Consider the following 20,506-nt stretch of genomic DNA (forward strand, 5'->3'; position numbering starts at 1 on the left):
CCTTGTCACGAAGAAGTTGAATTACGAATGACCCAGCAAGAAAGCAATTCATACTACGTGAGAAACCGCGTGCCGTGATAGTAGATATGTGGTTGAAGCTCAGATAGTCCACAAGAATGCACGCAGCCGCGCAAGCCATTCTTGGGCCCGAGTACGTGGCCTCTTGATATTCATCTCCGCAACGGTCTTCTTACCCTGCCGCTAGATCCGGGATGTGGCCTGCGCGGATCCGTCTACACAGGCTGAAAGTGGTGGTTCGAGTAACGCCAACGTCACTGCACAGCCTCTGAGTGAATGGCGCAGTGGTGGGAACTCGGAGGCTGATTTCCGAGACGTGTGTCGAAACATTTATAGTAACTGTGAAGGACAGGAAGGGGGGCGACATCGTTAATGATGCCGGTCACCACCTTCGGGATCCTTCGCTCCTGTTCTTGTGACCCTTAGAGTGCACATGTGTGCAAGCCTGAGGAACTCACTCGGCCATTGACGTCAAACAACGCACCTTTCACACACGGCAGAACCCTAGGACTACACGACTCTCCAGCGCCTGTTTCAGCAAACGGACTCGTCGGTCGTTTCGAATCTCTCCCTGGACTTATTCTTTCCCCCCTCAAACCTGCACCGCCGCCACTCCTGACTGTCTGTACAACCGCGCCCGGCGAGATAGTTGCACCATATACGACTACGAGGATCGCCCGCTCTCTCGTATACGATATCCGACAGATCGCAAGGGTTGCCGGCGAGTCTGCACTTAGCGACGGCGACTCAGGGCCATACCCCACCAAGTTAAGGTACGTTCATTTCCTGCTCCACGCGTCATTCGGCATGCATGGCGGCCTCGATGAGGGCTGCGCGGAACGGTCCCTGGGGCCAGGCGGCAACGTGCATCGAAGACGGCTTCCCTTGGACAACGGCTGACGCTTATATCTGAGCACCGCAGCGCATACCCTATCGCACCACGACAATGAGCTACCACCAAGGCCAGCCCAAGCTGGGGGCTACTTTTGTGCCAGGAGGCTTCGATGACTACTATATGCCGGCTCCCTCGCCTGAAGTCATCTCGCCTGCGCCTCAGCGGTTCGTTCTAGCCCATCGCCATGTGCATGCCCTGAAATTGCGGCTGACGTAGGTTTGGCGGTAGGATCATGCCCGAAGTGCCCGAGAACATGCAGGAAAACATCGCGCATCTGGAGTTGGAAGCCAACGGCCCTCGTGGTACCAACGGCGCCATGTCCCCCATGCAGAGCTACAATCAGTCACAGCACCCCAACTTCCCGCCGCGGCAGGCGAGCTACCAGAACGAGCTGCCCGTCCACAACGACCAATGGCCCGCCCGGCAAGCGAGCATCTCCTCTGCCTTCCGCCAGCCCCCCAACGTGCAGCCCCAGTCGGTCCAGCAGCAGCCGTCGCACGACTACAACCAGTTCGCCCAGAGCCACGACTCGCCCAACTTCTCGCCCTTCCCCAAGCTCCCCAACAAGCCCCCGAACGTGCCGCCGTCCGACGATGAGAAAGAGGCCGTCTTGGAGAATGCGCGCCTCCCCGTGCTCAACTCCAACGACCCGGAGATGCAGCTGGCATGGGCCCAAGACGCGCTGCAGTACGTAGACGCCGCGCAGCTGCACGAGCAGCGCATTTCAGAGATCCAGGGCGCGAGGCCGGCAACGCCACAGGTCGAGCACCAGCTGCGGCTCGATGCCATGAACGTAGTCACCTTCCTGGCCGACCAGGGCCATCCGAAAGCGACCTTCATGCGGGGCATGTGGCTGGAGTTTGGCAAGTTTGGCATGCGCGCAGACAAGAAGGAGGCTTTCAGGTGCTACTCCCGCGCGGCTGCAAAGGGATATGCGAGGGCCGAATACCGGATGGGCATGCAGTTCGAGCAGTCGAATGACCCGATCAAGGCCCTGCAGAACTACAAAGCCGGTGCGGAACAAGGCGACTCGGCCTCCAACTACCGCCTTGGTATGATGACGCTACTCGGACAGCACGGACAACCACAAGACTTTGCGAGGGGAGTGCATCTCATCAAGCAGGCTGCGGCTACTGCGGATGAGAATGCGCCGCAGGGTGCCTACGTGCTGGGCATGCTGCAGGCGCGAGAGCTGCCTCAGATCAACGTACCGGAAATGTTTCTGCCCTACGACGAGAAGGGTGCAAGACAGAATATCGAGAAAGCTGCCTACCTCGGATTCGCAAAGGCTCAGCTGAAAATGGGTTCTGCGTACGAGCTTTGCAGTCTAGGCTGTGAGTTCAATCCCACCCTTTCGCTGCACTACAACGCGCTCGCATCTAGGCAGGGTGAGCCCGAGGCAGATATGGCTATCAGCAAGTGGTTCCTTTGCGGACACGAGGGAGAGTTCAACAAGAACGAAGAGTTGGCATACCAATACGCGCAACGTGCCGCCGCAGCTGGTCTTGCGACTGCAGAGTTCGCCATGGGGTACTTCCATGAGATCGGCATGAACACACCTGTCAACCTGGACAAAGCGCTCGAATGGTACGACAAGGCCGAGAAGAACGGCAACAAAGACGCGTCTGCGCGTATAGAGAGCATCTCCAAGTTGTCACGGACACTATCGAAGAAGGACCACGAGAACGTTGCCATCAACATGATCAAGTCAAAGCACGGCTCCATGCGAGGCCAGCGACCGGCGAGACTGCAGAAGTCACACGCTCCCATGCCGTCGATCAACGACATCAGCCCTTCCGATTACGGTGACAGCTCTCCAGGTGGCCGAGTGCCAGCCAGGGGCGATAGCACAACGCCATACCCCATGTCTGACCAGCCTCCAATGATCTCAAACGCGCCCATGGCGGCACCCTATGATCGTCCTTCCACAGCAGCGCCATATCCTATGGACAATGGGCCTCCTCGGCTGAGCCCCCAACGGCCAGGTATCGCGGGCGGATTTGCGCCCGAGGTGAGAGCTTCTAGTACTCGACCTGTGTCCTCAGCGTTCAACATCAATCCCAACGTCTACCCTCCAAACGATCCCTACGGCCGCGGCAGCCCGCGCCCAAACCCCGGGCCAGGTTATGATATGGGGCCGATGCCAATGCGCCCTCACACGAGCGTAGATAATATGGGCCCAGGGCGTGGCGGCCGTCCTTCAAGTGGTGGCCGTGGCGCGCCGCTGCCACAAGGAGGACCTGCAAGCTACAGACAACCTGGAGGGCCGAGTGCTCAGCGCCCGGAAGCGCAAACCCGTCCATCAACCACGCAGCCTCCAGATATAGGATACAGTGCACCCGATGGACGTAACAAGCTGCAGAAACAACAGGGGGCGCCACTTAAGAAAGCGCCCACTCTGCCCGATATCGGGTACGTTGCGCCTCTCGAGCCTCGCCAGCATACCCGTCCATCTACCGTTCAACCGGGCCAGGAGAGTAGAACCTCTTCAAGAATGGACAGGCCCTCGACTACTACGCCAGGGCAAGGCTCTCGGCCCTCCTCACGACCGGGCTCATCAGGACGTCCCAGCGGATACGACAACATGCCCAAGCCTAACAGGGTGCAGACGTTGCAACAGCAGCAGCCACCTCCGAAGCCTGCGCCAGTACAAGCGAACAAGCCGGCCACACCTACACCGCCTAAGCCAGCCTCATCGGCTTCCTCGGCGGCAGGCAAGGGTCCCAAGACATTTGATGAAATGGGCATAGGGCAGGCACCCAAGGAGGGCGATTGTGTAAGTTGCACGTCCGGCATGCACCAAGAATTGTCTGCTAACCTCCAACAGGTCGTCATGTAGATTTTGGAGCGCTGGAACAGCGCGATTTGGATGACGTTTTGCATAGCGGAGTTTTGATCTTGCATAGTAGTGAGCGGTCGCAGTACTAACACTCGATATACCCATCTTCGGAACACGTGAAGCGGCATTGGCGACTTTTAAGTATAGACGAAATACAATCAGACAAGACAGAACTGTGATCAATGGCATGCAGGGAAATCAAATCGTGGTGTGCGGGGATGCTAGCCAACGTGCACCGTAGTCGTATTTTCACTGCTGCCAACAGGCCGTGGTAGTGCAATCCGACTGCACAAATTCTTCTTGAGTCTTACATGCGAATAATATGGACTGTCGCAAGACCATGGCGATGCGAAATCGCCTGGAATTGGTCGGGACGAGAGTAGCTACCCGTGGACACTGAGGCAGTTCCTAGATCGCGCGCGTCGACGCGGTGTCACGTGTCAGCACAAATCCGCAGTGAAGTCGAAGGTCTTCTCAGGCTATGATCAAACAACGATCCAAAAGCGTCGCCTGTGTCTTCTCTCACGCTTTTCGGTTTTCAATTCGATGATTCCTTCCCCTCAAAATCAATGAGAGCTGTTGGCCGTGATGGTACCGTGGGGGTGAATCCGCTGGCCACCTGGGCATGCACGGACGCTAGCGCGGTTCCTGAACGGCTCAGCGGGGAAGGAGCGCGTTCACAATTACCTCACTCGCAAACTCCACCTGCAACCGTACCTCCAGCCTACCCGCGCCTGTCGATCCTCTGGCTTGTGGTCGCAGTCATGTCTGGAAAGCGCTCTCGCGCTCTCACAGATGGGCTTGATCCCAACGGCTCAGGCAGTAACAGTCGCGTATGTCAAACGCCCCGAAGCCAACAGCACGCATGCTAACATCGCCCAGAACAAGCGACCCCGTCAATCTGAATCCGAGGGCAGCGATCAGTCTTCGGACGACGAGCGTTCCAATGCAGCCAGCGGCAGCGATTCCTCCGATGACGAAGGCGAACACATGCGCGAACGAGAAATACGGGCGACACAACAGGTGCAGAAAGAGCATCGGGCAACTGCAGACAGGGAAAACGTCGCGACGGATTCTGGGATTATCGAAGAAATCCAGTGCATCAACTTCATGTGCCATGAACATTTGACAGTAACCCTGGGGCCTCTGATCAACTTCATCATCGGACATAACGGCAGCGGAAAGAGCGCCGTGCTCACTGCCCTCACAATCTGTCTGGGCGGAAAGGCTACCGCCACAAATCGTGCCCAAAATCTCAAAAGCCTTATCAAGGAGGGCAAAGATCATGCCTCCGTGACTGTCAAGATCAAGAACCAAGGGCCACTCGCTTACAAGCCCGCGCAGTACGGCGACTCGATCATCGTGGAACGACACTTCAGCAGATCCGGAACTTCAGGCTTCAAGCTCAAGAACGTGAACAACAAACTCGTCACCAACAAGAAAGCGGAGCTCGAAGACATCCTAGACGCCTTCTCCATGCAAATTGACAACCCGATGAACGTCCTGACACAGGACATGGCAAGACAGTTTCTGAACCACTCCACGCCAAAAGACAAGTACAAGTTCTTTCTCCAGGGCACGCAGCTGGAGAACTTGAACAGAGACTATCAGCAGATCGAACAATCTTTGGAAGTCATGAACACGAAAGCCGAGGTCAAAGAAGCCGACCTCGCGACTCTAAGGCGCGAGATGGAAGCACTGGAGAAGAAAGCCAGAAAAGCGGCAAGCTTACAGACGATGCGAGATAAGGAAACGGAATTTGCTCGACAAGCAGCATGGGCCACGGTTCGTGAACACGAAGATGATGTTGCGCACAATGAGAACGGACTCGCAGACACCGAGAGAATCATACAAACCTTACAACAACGTGTAGAAGATACAGGAAAGGCCTACGAGCTGGCGGATCAGGCCCACGAAGCCGCCAAACAAAACGTCACCGATCTCACGACTGAGATGGAGCCAGCAGAGCAAAAGGCACTTGATGCTAAAGCAAAGTTCCAGGAAGTCAAGGGAAGACTCGTGGTGCTACTAGCTGATGAACGGATTGCACAAGGTGAAGTGAAGGAAAGGGAAAAGAATGTGCACAAGTTGGAAGCAGAGATTGCGCAGTACCGACAACGACAGGCTGAAGCAGACAACGGCCGCCACGCAGAAAAGATTCGAGAACGTGATGACGCCAAGGTCAAGTACGAGACTGCCAGGTTAGCATTCGAGGGCCATGATACTGGGCTTGCAGCGCTACAAGACCAACTGGCGACAGCTCAAAAGGAGCAGAACGAAGCAGATCGAAAAGTAGAGGACGCTCAAAAAGAAGTTTCACGTATACGGGAATCCATCGCAAGAATGCAATCAGGTCGGAGTAATTGGGACGATGGGTATCAAAATCGCCAAAGGCTGAGCGAGCTACTCCGCGCGATCGAGTCCGAGCACAGATTCCGGGAGAGACCAGTTGGACCCATGGGCCGTCATGTGAAGCTGCGCTTGCAGGATTGGGGTGGAATTCTTGAAAAGCAATTTGGTCAAACGCTGAACGCCTTCGTCGTCACTAGCAAGCCAGACCAGAATATACTATCAGCCCTTATGAAAAGGGTTGGCTGGTGCGCGCCATCTTTCTGCTTAATCAACAACGCTAACGATGTCAGGTCTGCCCCGATATACATTGGCAAGAGGACGCCTATAAACACCGATGGCAATGAGCCCGCAGAAAATCTTACCACATGGATGAAGGCACTTACGGTAGACATGCCTTTTACATCCACGACATAGAAGTATTTCACTAACTAGCACGTAGTTTGACGATGATCTTGTTCGAAATCAGCTCATCATCAACCAGTCAATCGAGCAAACCGTGCTCATTGAGAACATGGACGAAGGCGCTCAGTTTATGTTCAACCGCGGGCCGCCTACTACGAACGTCAAGATGTGTTTTACCTTTGCGGATGGCGACACAACCAAAGGTCGTGTCTTCGTCTACAACAGTGGCGGGGGTATCAACAACAGTCCGATCGCACCGTATACCGGAGCTCTGCGTATGCAGGTGGACAAAGATACTCGAATCCAGTGCGTATGGCGTTTCAATATCAGATCATTCGCTAATAGCATACACAGACTAGAAGAGAAGAATCTGGCCCAGGCCAAGGGACAACTTGAGACCTTGCAGCAGCAGTCCAGGGAGCGGCATGATGAGGTCAACAAATGCAAGGCTCAGTTACAGGACCACGAACGCCAGAAGAAACATCTGAGACTTGCTTCCCAAACTGCTTCCAAGGAATTGGAAAGACTTGAGTTCGAACTGGAGAAAGCAACTCCCGACGAAGCAGCTATCCAAGTGCGGGAGTCAGAGCTTGCGGAAGCTCAAGAAGAGTTGAAGAACGTCATGAATGTCTACGAAGATGCGGTGACGCAAAGGATCGGACTCAACGACGAGAATAGGGCGAACAAGCAGGAGATGGAAGCTGCACAGAAGCTTGTTGCTGATCTCCGGTCCCGGCTCGACAAGGCGCACGTGACGGTTCGAACTCTTCAGGGCACACGACAAGAAGAGCTCCAGAAAAAGAACGAAGCCATCGAGCAGGTTGCCGAAGCTGAAAAAGTAAAGAAGAACTGGCAAGAAGAGCTCTTGGAGTCGCAACAAAGCCTCGCCGAAGTAACTGAGGGTGCGACGAGCATATGTGAGCGTGTGTTCGTCCCCCCTAATTCAACTTCCGATGACCTACAGCGGAGAATGGTTCAAATGGCGAAAACCAGGGAAGAGGCTGAACGGGAGCTCGGTGGATCACAGCTGGACCTTACGCGGGCGGCAACTGAAGCGAAGCAGAAGCACCACGATGCAATGAAGGAGTTTGAAGACATCAGAAGTCTACGCAACGTAAGTTTGGTTACACGTATCATAATGATTCTTACTGATCCGTCGCAGCAACTCATCACTACGCTTGACAACCGACGCAACCGGTGGAAGCAATTCAGATCTGGCATCTCTGTTCGGGCGCGAGTCACGTTCAACTATCTGTTGAGCGAGCGCAAGTTCAGAGGTACACTGAGCATCGACCACAAGAAGGCTCTTCTTGACATTCATGTAAGTCTGGACATCAGTTTGACTCGCACAAGGCGCTAATTCCATCAGGTTCAACCGGATATCATGGAGCGAAGCGGAGACGGCAGACAGACAAAGACCCTCTCGGGAGGTGAGAAGTCGTACTCTACCGTGTGTCTTCTCCTCTCCCTGTGGGATGCAATGGGCTCGCCTATCCGCTGTCTCGACGAATTCGACGTCTTCATGGACAGCGTCAACCGCGAAAGGAGTATGCATATGATCATCCAGGCTGCTCGACGTTCGATTGGACGACAGTTCATCTTCATCACTCCACAGTCGATGAGTAACGTCACGCAAACGTCCGATGTCAAGATCATCAAGATGACGGACCCAGAGCGCGGACAGACAGCATTGAATGTGCAGCGGACTTGAAATACCCCTGGAATACGGCGTTAATGTGTTGGCATTTGTCGGTGTTGTTGTCGTTGTCGTGTGGGCCGATGATCACGGAGTTTGAGTATGGATATACCCGCTGGCAAAAGAAATGTGTCTCGTAGCCATATGCATATAGTACCATGGTCACGTTTCTAGCGTTCCTGCACACTGGCTGGATGCTAGTCTGTCAAAATGATCAAAAATTCAATTCGCGTTGTGTTCAAGAAGAGCTCACGTAATGTGGCCGTGACATTTGCCGCGCAAAGCGTAGTCGCGAGTTGCGGCGTAAGCGGCCGTAGCGGGTTGTACAGGGAACGGAGTGGGTATGCAAAAGGTAAGGCGGATGTGCACCGGGATCCAGGGTCTCTTGGCCAACCACGTCGATGGACGGGTCTGATACAACTCTCCCACCTCTCGACTTGCTGGCAAACCTTGGGCCCATGTGAGAAGCAGATTTCCGTGCTGTCTCTGCACCTGGCTTCCTACCCTCCTCCGGGAGCCTATATGCCCCCCACCGACCCGCCGTCGACGCACCACCATGGCCGACTCCCCACTCTCAACACCCGGCACTCCAACCACTGCGTCGCCGCAACCTTCCGACAGAAACGCCGCCCGCTCCTTCTCGCCCGCGCAGGACGACGCGCAGACGGGCGACATGCAGGGACACGCCGAGGGTGCGCGGACGAGTGCCCCGGCGCCGAGTGTGGTGAATGCGACGGGATCAGCTGAGCAGGCCATGGAACCCAAAGGGAAAGAGAAGGCGACCAAGGGGCCGCTGAAGCTGCTGGATCTGCCCATGGACATCCTCAAGGAAATCATACACCAGGTGAGTAGGGGCGCCTTATGCGCTGCACCCTGTCATGCGGCACGGCACTGGCTCGATGCTGACGTGCACCTCAACAGCTCCCACACACCAACGACCTCACCTCGCTGTGCCTCTGTCACTCGGCCCTCCATCGACTCACGATCCCATGCATATACTCGCGCTTCGACATTGTGTGGCCTGACGAGAGCACCCACAACGAGCCTCGCGCTGGCGTCGATGCTCTCACCTATGGCCTCGCGACGCTGGTCATGGGCGACGACTGCTTCCCCCACCAGAACCGGCTGAGGCTGCAGGGACAGACGCCGACTGCACTGCTGAGGACTGCCGCCAACCCATACCCTGTTCCGCAGCGGCGGTTTGGCAACTACTACGGACAGTTTACCAAGAAGTTCTCTCTCGGCAATGGACCGCAGGCATGGGTTCAGGAATACATGATCACCAAGGAAGGCGGGAAGATGCTGGGGACCTTGGTGGCGCTTGCCATTGCGCGCATGATCAATCTGGAGACGTTCGTGTGGGATATGCCTACGGGTGTGCTTCGCGATGTCTGGCTTGCGCTGTCGAGCCTCGCCCACCGGAGTGACGGTGAGGAATGCCGTCTGGACCGCCTCTGGATACGATGGCACGACAACACAATCGACGCGCCGATCCCGCCGCCCGCGCCACCCATGATACTCAACAATCAAAACCTCCCTCCACCCCCGAACGCTACACATCCGAGTGGACTTGGCACCGTCCAAGCCCCCGTTGTTGTGGTACCCCCGTACGCACCGAGTAGCATGTCTGCGCTTGATCGAGTCGAACACCCTACCTTTTCTGCCATACCTGCGCTCAAGAGTTTGAGTGTCTTGGACATCGACGAGTTGCCTTACCTCGACGAGATGAGCATTTTGATCGCAAGATCCCAGAAGAAACTACGCGAACTGCGGATCGGTATCGCAGCCCATGCACAACAGCGGGACTGGGTGACCGTCTGGGAGGGTGAAGGTCTTCAACAAGTCGACTACAACGCTACATCGACTGCCGCGTGTTCAATAGGAGAGAAAAGGCTAGGGGGCGTTCTCGGCATTCTCGTTGGTCGCATACACAACATGCGCCATTCGGAAGAACCTCCAACCCAGAAGTCCGGCGCTACCGGCGTCACAGAGCGATCAGTAGAAGCAACGCCCGCCAAATCGGCAGCCTCCTTGCCCCTGCCCTCCATAGCCTCGCTCTCACTACAAGAACGCGACCCGGACCAGGATGTGGATCATTTCGGTAATCCGATGGAAGATAACTCCATAACAGAGGGCGTTAGTCTCTTCAATGACAATCAGCCGTTTAGTGCTGGACAGACTGCGCAGGCTCCTGGTACGGAGAGAGTCGCTGCAAAGACACCTCCATCTCGTGACGAGACTTCTGGCTCAGAAGATGAGCCGCGGCTGATTGGCAAACTGAAACTAGAAGTACTGGAGCTCGAACGCGTCCCTCTCTCCGTCCCAGTGCTTCGCAGAGCCTTCGATTGGTCGATTCTATCGACATTGACTCTTCTTCACTGCAGTAATCACGAACAACTGTGGAAAATACTACGGAGAACATACACCCCTCGTCCCCCCTACCCTGGCTCACCGTCTTCATCCAAGGCGTACAAGGCCTCCTACACCCTTCGATCAGAATACCAGCTCAACCTCAAGCGAATACACACTAATACAGTGTCTCCTTCGCTGATCACGTTTCTCAAAGAGACACTGGCGCCGAATAGTCTTGAAGTGCTCTTTCTCCAAGAAGGCCGCTCTTACTCGTCTACGGTCACAGTAGATGCGATCTACAAGGGGCCATTGCGGAGACATCGAGGAAGTTTGAAGAAGCTAATGATAGACAGTGGAGAGAAGAGCCCAGACGGACACACGACCAATAGTTCAAGGTGGAGACGGTGGATGCTGAACCGCGAGATCCTGACATACATAACAAGCGGCCGTATGAACAGCTTGCGGGAACTCGCAGTGTCCATCGACTACAAAGACTGGGTATGTTGCGCCTCATTACAATTTCAAGAAATGTGACTGACGTCTGTACAGCATCACTTCCTCCAACGTCTCCCGTACATCCCTCATATTCGCTCCCTGTATATCCCTTATATCGCCGATCACGCCCATGGCAGTAATATCGATCCACGCGAACTCGCATACCAGATACTCGATATTGTGCACTTGCGACCGGAGATAGAGCTCTGCTACATGGGCCTATCTACCAAGTGCTTTGAGATTCTGGAAAATCGACCATCAAATTATGACCTACGACACGATGGCATGCATGCCGATGGTAGTGGATCTGCATACGCTACACATGATCCGATGTTATCCGACGACGAGAGCGAAGCTACGGAAGACGAAGACGACGATGACATGGACGATGGCGCTATGCCGCCCGGTGGTGATGAGACCGAGAGCGAAGCAAGTGACGATGTCGACGTTGAGAGCGACGATGAATCGTTTGTGCAGGACTCGCAAAAAGGTCCAAAGTTACGTGTTCGAGAGATACTCTTCTACGAGGAACGAGTTGAGGCGTTTAGGAGGCGGCACGGCGTGCTGAGGCCTTGATGTAATGTGACTGATACGACGGGCATGGTGTTCTATAGTATTACTGCAGCATTTTCTGTACGCATGGAATGGAGCTTGGAATGGGACGGTGCAGGAGGCGTACATGGTAGATATCCTTGATACTTTTTCCATCAGGTATGTAGTCTCGAGACCTAAGCTCTCGTATTGCACAATGTCGAATCATGACTCGATGTATTCGCAGGCAATATAGTACTAGACATTGAGAAACATTATCATTTGACCAAGATGTGCGCACAACGATGAAGGTCCAATGCTTTTCGTCATACTTTGACATGGCGGTTACCCCACGTGAATACGCGTTGGAGCTGGCCCGAGCTTGATGAGCGGTGGTCGCGACCGCTGCTGCGCGAACAAACAGACAACAATCCCCGAAACCCGAAAATGAGCAGACTTGCAACAGTACCATACCCGTCGTTAGATGGCACATCGATTGCACGTTCATGAAGTCTCTCATATTACCACGAACACGAACACGAGCCCAAACAATCGCATAGTGGGGCCTCCGTCGCACCTCCGTCGCCATGGACCATTCCACCCTGGTCTTCGCGTCCGTCTTTCCAGTCCTCTCCTTCTCGCACAGCACACCGACGCCGATTGCGACACCGGATCTGGGTCATACAGCGCCTGGGACCTCGTTCGGCAGCCCGTACGCTCTAAGGAACGCCGAGAGCCGAACACCAGCGCAAGCACATGGGCAGGGACAGCACAGGGCAGTCAAGCGCAACATAGCATGGAGTTGCGCGACGCGATTCCTGAGTTTGCCAAAAGACATCAACTTCGCGCCTAGGACACAGAAGAACAGGGAGATTGAGGAAGCCCTCGACTTACTCTTGAGTGGAGAAGGCAAGAGCGACGATGAGAAGGAGGAGACTCTGGTCGAATGGTACACAAACGAGTGCAGGCTGCACTTTGCGAACCATGTCCGACCCGGTCTAGAAGAGTTGTGGGGTGATGAAGTTGAGCTCAAGCGAGCCTGGGAGATCCTCGACGAAACGCAGCGTATCCTCGAGCAGGTGCAGAACGTATACCTCCAGCCCTTCACCGACCACTTGTTGCCTTTATTACAGCAGAACGCCAGTAACGCGACCCTTCGACCGAGCAGACCTACACATATCGCCGACTCAGATACTGCGAGTGCAGCAGATTGGAAGTTTCGCCGGGATATACAGGCTGTCTTTGCGCATTGTCTGCCGCTGCAGCGGTATGGGAAGACGTTGAGCTATGTCTTGTACGACGCTGGATGTCGCTTGTTCCGCATATATACCCGACACGATGGCATGCAGCCGAGTGCTTCACCCGAGAAGACACAGGAGTGCAGAAAGCGAATGATCACCTTGCTACAAAGCCTAGAGCGCGTTGGACTCGGTGGTGACAGTACGCAGGAGGCCTTCGCACACGCCATGAACAAGCTGCTCGACTCTTTCATTACAAGCCACTACTTGAAGGTAGACTGGTATTCCAAGAAGTCAGTTGTGCCGCAGTTGAGACTGTGGATTCAGGATGGCTTCTGTCCACTCGTCGAATTGGTACTAGAATGTCTGCGGTGCGAGCAGAGTAGCATTCTGCCGACCGAATTGGCTTCATGGCAAGAGATGGCTCTAGCTAGGCTTGGTCGGGCGAGAGTTGACAACTTGTTCGATTTTGTCATACACTGGGACAAAAGTATGGGCGCCATCCTGGACATCAAAGAGTATCTGCGGGTTTCAAACGCGAAGCAACATCTCACCTCGAGCTTTTCTCAGCAAATAGCGAGACGCCTGTTACATCCTGGAGCTACCACGACCTATATACTGAACGTCTACATCTCCATCATTCGCTCCTTCCACGAGCTTGAGCCTAAGGGAGTGCTGCTTGAGCGTGTAGCTAGACCAATCAGACGGTACCTGAAGGAGCGAGAAGACACAGCGCGCATCATAATATCAAGTCTGCTCACTGACCTGACCGACGAAACTGGTAGTAAATTCTCATCTAACAGCGAGCTCTCCTACGAGATTGCCAGCGAGATGGTGAAGCCGTTTGCAAACTACGGGCAAGATACTGATGAGGAACTCAACTGGAACGACATGAATTGGCAGCCTCTACCACAAGACGCCTCACCAGACTACAAAAAGTCAAAAGTTGAAGACGTGATATGGTTCCTCTTAACACTCTGGGAGCGAGAGGACTTTATCAACGAGCTAAAGAACATATATGGTGATCACTTGCTTAGATGTCAAGATCCAGAATATGAGAAAGAGATTCGACTGTTGGAGCTCATCAAAGTCCGCTTGGGTGACGACAAGCTACAAGCTTGCGAGGTCATGTTACGAGATGTCTTGGAATCGAAGCGTATCAACGGCACCATCCGCACAACAATCAGCGTACCAGCAGCGACATCACTTGTTACGCCAGACCACCGTAGCAGAGAGCCTCAGACACCAGACGGCCGACAGCCACGCACACCACAACCTCGGAGACCTGGACGTTCGACTCGAAATATCACTCCTTCTGCATCCAACGCTGCAACACCTCCTGGCCCTACGCTTAACGCACAGATCCTATCATCGTTCTTCTGGCCACAACTTCGCGACGACACTTTCCGCGTACCCGCACAGATCGATGCGTTGCAAAAAGAGTACGAGTCGCGTTTCGAGCGTATCAAAGGCATGCGTAAATTGCGATGGATGAATGCCCTGGGCGACGGCTCTATAACCCTCACCTTCGATGACCGCACAGAGGACTTCGACCACCTCACACCCTGGCAAGTCAGTGTGATCTACGCATTCCAACCTCAACCCGATGAGGAAGCAAAACACTCAGACAAGGGCGGCGAAGGCATCACACGCACTGTAGCTCAGCTAGAAGAGATGCTAGAAATGGAGGAGAGTCTCGTCACCCAAGCCCTTGCTTTCTGGGTTGGAAAGTCTGTACTCCGCTTCCACGCGCCATCTACCTACTCTATCATCGAGTCTCTCCCCAAACCGACGTCTAAAACTGGTGCTCACGATGCCGATGCAGCGGCTGCAGCAGAAGAACTAGCTACCATCCAAGCCAACGCCACCAACAACACTGTCAAGTCTCAGAGTGAGATGCTGTATGAGAAGAAGGATGTCTACACGGCTTTCATACTGGGCATGATGGCAAATCAGGGTAACATGAATGCGGGCCGCATCACCATGATGATGCGTATGATGGTTCAAGGCGGCTTCCCATTCGGAGCCGAAGAAGTGAAGCAGCTATTGGGGGATTTAGAAGCAGATGGCAAGGTCGTGGCAATGGGCGGAGATGTCTGGGGTATCAGGAAATAGACTATCTCCGGTACGCTTGTGACATTCTCACAGAGACCTACATAGAATCCTACCCATGCCGTCTTGTTCAGCGTCAAATGCCGGTCGTTCATCCATTGCACAATTTCCGCCTCACCGCCTCAACTAACTAACTCCATCTCACATCACACACAATCTTGACGTTGCCCACAAGTAGCACAACCCATCCTTCGTCGCCCCACCCGCCTATCTCCGTTTCCCAGCAGATCTCCCCGTACAACGTACAACCAGCAGACCGCCTAAGAAAACCCCTCTAGTATCACAGAGATCTACGGGTAAAATCGTAGATGAGACTGTACGACTGCTACACAGACTTCCGATCCTCACTACCCACCACAAATTACACATTACATATTACACACACACACACACCGCCCATGACACAAACAGATGCCAGCGGTGTCTGTCTTGTCTGCCAACATGCCATGATGCGTCGTCGTGTAACCAAACCAGTAGCAAAGCCTCTTCAACGCCCGTGGCGTCGCAGGAATACGCAGAAATCGTACGGTACGACGTGCAGCCACTCCGAAACAAATCGGGCCATGACGATGCCCAGGTATAATGAGGTGTTGTGATTACTCAACAGCAAACGCACGATTGTGACATGATCGGATGATTCTGGGAGCCCTGGCAATTCCACGTGTCGTGTGCCACAAAATGGGGAAGGTGCTGCTGCTGCTGGTGCAAGGTCCCCTGTCTACTCCTACCTGGGGTGTGTCCGGCTAAAAACGCCTTTGGGCTTGCCGCGTGCCTTCCGCCATAGAGAATGGCATGAGATGACATGGTGTGAGGGACGACGCGGATGCGGGTACGAGGCGCAGTATATGTATGCAGGTTGCGGTGGAAGTTTGCAGTTTGGAAGGTGCATTAGCTTGTATACACGGCCTGCGGCTTCGGGTCGATAAGCGATGCAGGCGCTTCTTTCTGTCTGGGTGTTCTTTTCTCTTGTCGTTGTTTTTACGCGTTTTGGCCGCCCTTGCAGAATCGAACATGCATGTTGGATCACATTCTTCGGCCCTGTTTGATGCACGGTCGGTGGAGGGAGGAAATCGTAGTCGGAATGTGGAGGAGCATTGATAATAACTATTATGTGGGGGGCACGCTCATGTTGATCTGCGTTTGAATTCAGATTTTGGGTATTTGTAAAAGCAACTTGAATCATTGGCATTTGCATGAAGGACGTTTTAGGGCCACCATTGAGGCCCGCACGGACGCTTCCGTTTACTCAATGACGAGCAACCTTTCCGTAACATCCAGAGCACCTTCAAAGTTACCGGTGATAGCATAGATGCTCTGCATCGCAAAGGCGGCATCCGTGCCGAAGTCCTCATACCCCCAATTCTCATCCTGGCACTGATCTTCTGCCTCCTGTCTGACCTTGTCACTAAGCGCGCAACACCTTTCATACGCCGGAAGCGCCTGCGCGACAAGACCCAGCCCATGCCACATCCTCCCGACGTTGAACTCCGCCTCTTGCTGGTGGATAGCATGAGAGCTTTTGGAGCGCATGTCATAGTATCTGTAGACGAACGACAGACCCTGTTGGATCTGGTACTGTCGGTTCTCAGACAGTCGTTTCATCGCATGTTGAATGTACGCCACGCCAATACTCAGATTCAATACCGGATCTTCAGGTGTGATGGCAAAGGCGCGGAAGTAGTAGTTGAGTGCAGCCATGTAGCTTCCACCGCACATCAAGACATGTCCGTATAATGCAAACAGCGCGGGATCGTGATCTTTGACCTTGTCTACGTCTTCGACGTTGATATTGTTTCTGAATCCTCCTTTGCTGTCCTTTGTGTCGCGGAAGTTATATGCAATGCGCTGTGCTGGGGTCAGAAGCGCGTAGTCCATAGTCTTGATGTAGCGCATGAGCACTTTGTACGCCGGGCCTGTTGCAAACCCTTCCGGGAAGGAACAGAGACGGTTGACAGCGCCATAGAGGCGAAAGAGGTCGGTACCGAATGGGTATTCTTTGAGGAGCCAGCGTGTTGCTACAGACGCTTGGCGCGAGTTGTCCGCTGCGAGGGCGCATGTGAGGCGACATAGCTGTAATTGTTGGTGGTATTTTTGGTTGCGATGGAAGACATTGGCCTGAGTGGCGATGTCGAGCGTAGCGAAACATTGCTCTTCATCTCCTTCGCTGGCAAGCAGAATAGCATAGCGACCAAATGCATCACACCATTTGTCAAAATGAATGCCCCAGAAATCAGATGGAGCCGAATCTGGTCGCTCGCGTAGCTCAGGATCTGTCTCTCCGTCTTCAACGTTGTTTGCTACCACGGCAAGTACCATCAGCGAAGACTCTTTCCAGAGATCGCCACCTGTGACGCGACGGAAGTAAGTCATGAGATCTTCCTTCCGGTTTGAGTAGAACAGATCGAATGTGGAGAACTCTTCGATGAGCTCCCGGGTAATGGACAGAACTTCATGTATAGCATCCTCGTCCCCGTCCTCTGCCATTTCCCATATCTCCTCCAGTCGCTTGAAACTGGAAACGATCTCCCGGTGCTGAGCTCGGGCGGCTTTGAGGTCTTCGCCGTGATCTGTCGCAAGTTTCTGGAGCTTATGACGAAACAGTCTGTTATTGATCGCTCGATACGGCACGTCGGTACCTTCAAGTGTAGTTCGTCTCGGTTCAGGATCGGGACCTGTATCGGCGTCTTCATCACGTACATCAAGGAACGCCTGAACTTTGGGCGCCTTGGCTCTCTTCGTTCGGAAGAATCCTTTCTTAGGGCGTTCGGTCGGGGCGATGAGTGCGGGAAGCTCCACATTGCCGTTCTCGTTTGCAGAATCCTCCTCTTCACCTGTCTGACCTGTTGCTTTCTGCATCCTTTTCCTATTCCTTCTGACCGTGCTTTTCCGAACTCCATATCGACCACGAGCTTGCCTTCGCTGGTTGTAGTAGTACACTCTGAGCTCATCGTATGCCTCAAACCCGAGCGCTTTGAGCTTGTGGCCGTACTTGTCGCGATAGATGGTCTCAGCGCGCTGCCCAGCTTCTTGCCACATGCCTTGATCTTCAAAAAACTTCGCAAGGACAGCGAGATCGTCATAGTTCTCAGCCGGCCATTTCTTCAGGATTGGAATCACCTCTGCCGCCCTCTCGGTCCTCTCTAGGTTCTTGAAGCATGTGTGCAGGCCAATGTAACTTTGGAGGTTGAACTCATTCGAATTTTTGTCGAATAAGGGCTCATAAAATCGCAGCGCGTGTTCGTCATGGCCGGTGGCATGAAGGGCGTCGCCAATGATACGAAATAGGTCTTCATAGTCCCAAATCAGAGCATCAGCGTTATGGTTATCTGGCTCCAACATCTCAAGGTGACGCTATATCGTAGTTAGTAATGCGTAGCTTTCGACGCAGTCATTCGACTTACCATCGCTTCTTCAAAGTCATCCTTGCTCCTGCGTAAGCGAAACAGGCCTAGCTTCACCCTGATCTCCAATGGCAGGGTTGAGCCATAGGCTGCATCCTGCGATGCTCGGACGAATTGAGGCACAGTAACGCGTCTTGACTCATCTTCGACATCGAACTCGCGATCGTCTTTCAGCTCGTCCCAGAATGTCTCGGAACGCCTACCCTGCTTCCACCGGGCAAGCTCTTTGAGTCGCGTGACACCAACACCATAGCTACCAGCTCGATCTAAAAGATCGAGATAAATATTGATCAGCTCCCAATCGAGTTCATTCTCGACTGGATCCCGGTCAGGCTGTGTAAAAACGTCAATAGCCTCCTCAAAGCTGTTCAGCAGCTTGTTAAGGTGTATCCTAGTCTGTTTTGGAGAGGCAGTACCCATCATTGCCATGATCTTCAATACACTGACATCCGGATCTTCTCCCTGTTCCTTGAGTGTTTTGAGCATCTTGAGGCCGAGTGCGACGCACTTGGATGAACGACCCAATTGCGCTTCAATTTCAAGCTTGCGACTTCGGGCTTCATAGTCGTTGTTGAGCAAGATAATCTCATTCAAACATGGAAGGATGGCAGCCGATTTGTTCTCGTCTGTAAACTGGGGATGTTTCTCTGGATCCAATCGTTCTATGCGCTCGATGATATACTGCCAAAGACCAGGATCACGTTTAGTTGGCGCACCAGCCAGGAGTACAGCTAATGAGTCCTCCTCTCGACCCATCTCGGTATAGATCTCGGATGCAATGTTGTAAGCATCGAAGATCTCGGGATTGAGTTGAATGGCTTGCTGGGCAAATGCAAGGGCAGCTTCGTAGTCCTTTTCGATGAACTTGGCGTTGGCCTGCTTTTGCAGTGCTTTCCATTCTGCACCCGGGTCGGCAACGGCTCGGGGACCTCTGGGTCCCTTTTCTCTTCCGGGCTTGCCTCGCTTCTTTTTCCGAGGGGTCGGTCTGGCACCATTATTGCCCCCTCTGCCGCCACGACCCCTAGTCGAAGGACGTCCTCGTTTTCCACTACCTCGCCCTCTGGTGCTAGACGCTGGTATGATACTGGCGGTGATTGGAGTCTTGAGTGTGCCTCTGCCTCTACCCTTTCCTCTCTTGTACTTTGTCCGCTCTTCAGTATCCTCAAACTCGACGCCTAGCTCCATTTCGTCTGGATCGCCTTCATCTTCCTGTGCATCTTCCGACTCGTAGTCTGCGTCTACTTCTGAATCATCTTTGTTCTCGATCCGTTGTAGTTCCTCCTCTTCCTCCATCGTCAGCCGAAAGTCATCTTGATCGGAATCCGAACTATCAAAGTCGCGGTCATATCGCGAATCACGAAATCTGGTCGCGTTGGTATACTCATCATCGTCCTCTTGCCCCGGGTTGGCTGGGATGAATCCTTCAAAGACTGCAGGTCCACTGGTAGCATAGGCTCTATTGAACGGATCCTGGAACCCTCCACTAGTGAAAGGCGGAGGCTCCTCTTCCTCCAAATCCTCTACAGCGCTGAGTGGGATGAGAGGTATGAAAGGAATCCGGGCTGGCGGCTGATGGTGAAGTGAAGGCTGGAATGGAGGCGGATGTGGGTATACCTCTTGAGGAGGAAATACGGCGTTTGGTGGGAAATGTACGGGGTATTGTTGTCTGCCATGCTGCGCAGGTGGTTGCATCAAGCTTGGCGCAGCCTCTCCAAAAGTACCTGCAACGGGTAAGAAGCGTCTATTATCCGGTGGCTGTCCTGGCGGCCACTGCCCGTAGTATCCATTATTGGGGTTCATTGTGTGCTTGATCGTATCGTACCTGCGTTAGCCCATACGTGTTAGTGAGTGATCATTGTGGTGTATGCACCGAGAAAATGGTGGTGATGTCGAAAGCTTCGAGACAGGGATTGTGACTGTTGCAGAGGCTGGTGCACGTGCTTCGCGCTAGAGCTTCACGCGTCTCGCTCACTCCGATTCGAGGCTCACTAGGAACTGATGTCTCTCCCCGAACCACTTGTTAAGCTCTCATGCGAACCTCCCGATGGTACTTGTCTTATCGCGCAAGTCCAGCTATAAGGGATTCGTGTGGTGACGGAGAACGTCAACGATCTAGGCCCAGCGCAAGGAAATTACTAGGCGGTGTCAACGCTGCTAGCCTGCTGCTTGGGCAGC

General features: G+C 53.8%; 5 protein-coding genes across 5 annotated transcripts; 4 read left to right on the plus strand and 1 right to left on the minus strand.

Moving 5' to 3' along the window:
• Positions 1-1,145: 1,145 nt before the first annotated feature.
• Positions 1,146-3,752, plus strand: J4E87_003951 (uncharacterized protein; the record flags this gene model as incomplete). Its single annotated transcript, XM_049375575.1, has 1 exon — positions 1,146-3,752. The coding sequence occupies one exon, from the start codon at positions 1,146-1,148 to the stop codon at positions 3,750-3,752; it is 2,607 nt and encodes an 868-aa protein (XP_049234560.1).
• A 764-nt stretch (positions 3,753-4,516) lies between these two features.
• Positions 4,517-8,217, plus strand: J4E87_003952 (uncharacterized protein; the record flags this gene model as incomplete). The annotated part of the gene is made up of 6 exons (XM_049375576.1): positions 4,517-4,585; positions 4,635-6,488; positions 6,544-6,812; positions 6,861-7,620; positions 7,669-7,827; positions 7,876-8,217. 6 exons carry the CDS (start codon positions 4,517-4,519, stop codon positions 8,215-8,217), a joined length of 3,453 nt encoding a protein of 1,150 aa, XP_049234561.1.
• A 541-nt stretch (positions 8,218-8,758) lies between these two features.
• J4E87_003953 (uncharacterized protein) lies at positions 8,759-11,625 on the plus strand (the record flags this gene model as incomplete). Its single annotated transcript, XM_049375577.1, has 3 exons — positions 8,759-9,046; positions 9,124-11,052; positions 11,104-11,625. The coding sequence occupies 3 exons, from the start codon at positions 8,759-8,761 to the stop codon at positions 11,623-11,625; spliced, it is 2,739 nt and encodes a 912-aa protein (XP_049234562.1).
• Positions 11,626-12,167: 542 nt separating this feature from the next.
• Positions 12,168-14,933, plus strand: J4E87_003954 (uncharacterized protein; the record flags this gene model as incomplete). The annotated part of the gene is made up of 1 exon (XM_049375578.1): positions 12,168-14,933. One exon carries the CDS (start codon positions 12,168-12,170, stop codon positions 14,931-14,933), a length of 2,766 nt encoding a protein of 921 aa, XP_049234563.1.
• Positions 14,934-16,172: 1,239 nt separating this feature from the next.
• On the minus strand, positions 16,173-20,131 carry J4E87_003955 (uncharacterized protein; the record flags this gene model as incomplete). The annotated part of the gene is made up of 2 exons (XM_049375579.1): positions 16,173-18,281; positions 18,332-20,131. The coding sequence occupies 2 exons, from the start codon at positions 20,129-20,131 to the stop codon at positions 16,173-16,175; spliced, it is 3,909 nt and encodes a 1,302-aa protein (XP_049234564.1).
• Positions 20,132-20,506: the final 375 nt, after the last annotated feature.

The sequence above is a fragment of the Alternaria ethzedia genome, assembly GCF_023757985.1.
Source record: "Alternaria ethzedia strain BMP 0044 chromosome Unknown scaffold_7, whole genome shotgun sequence".
In the NCBI taxonomy this organism is placed as follows: Eukaryota; Fungi; Ascomycota; class Dothideomycetes; order Pleosporales; family Pleosporaceae; genus Alternaria; species Alternaria ethzedia.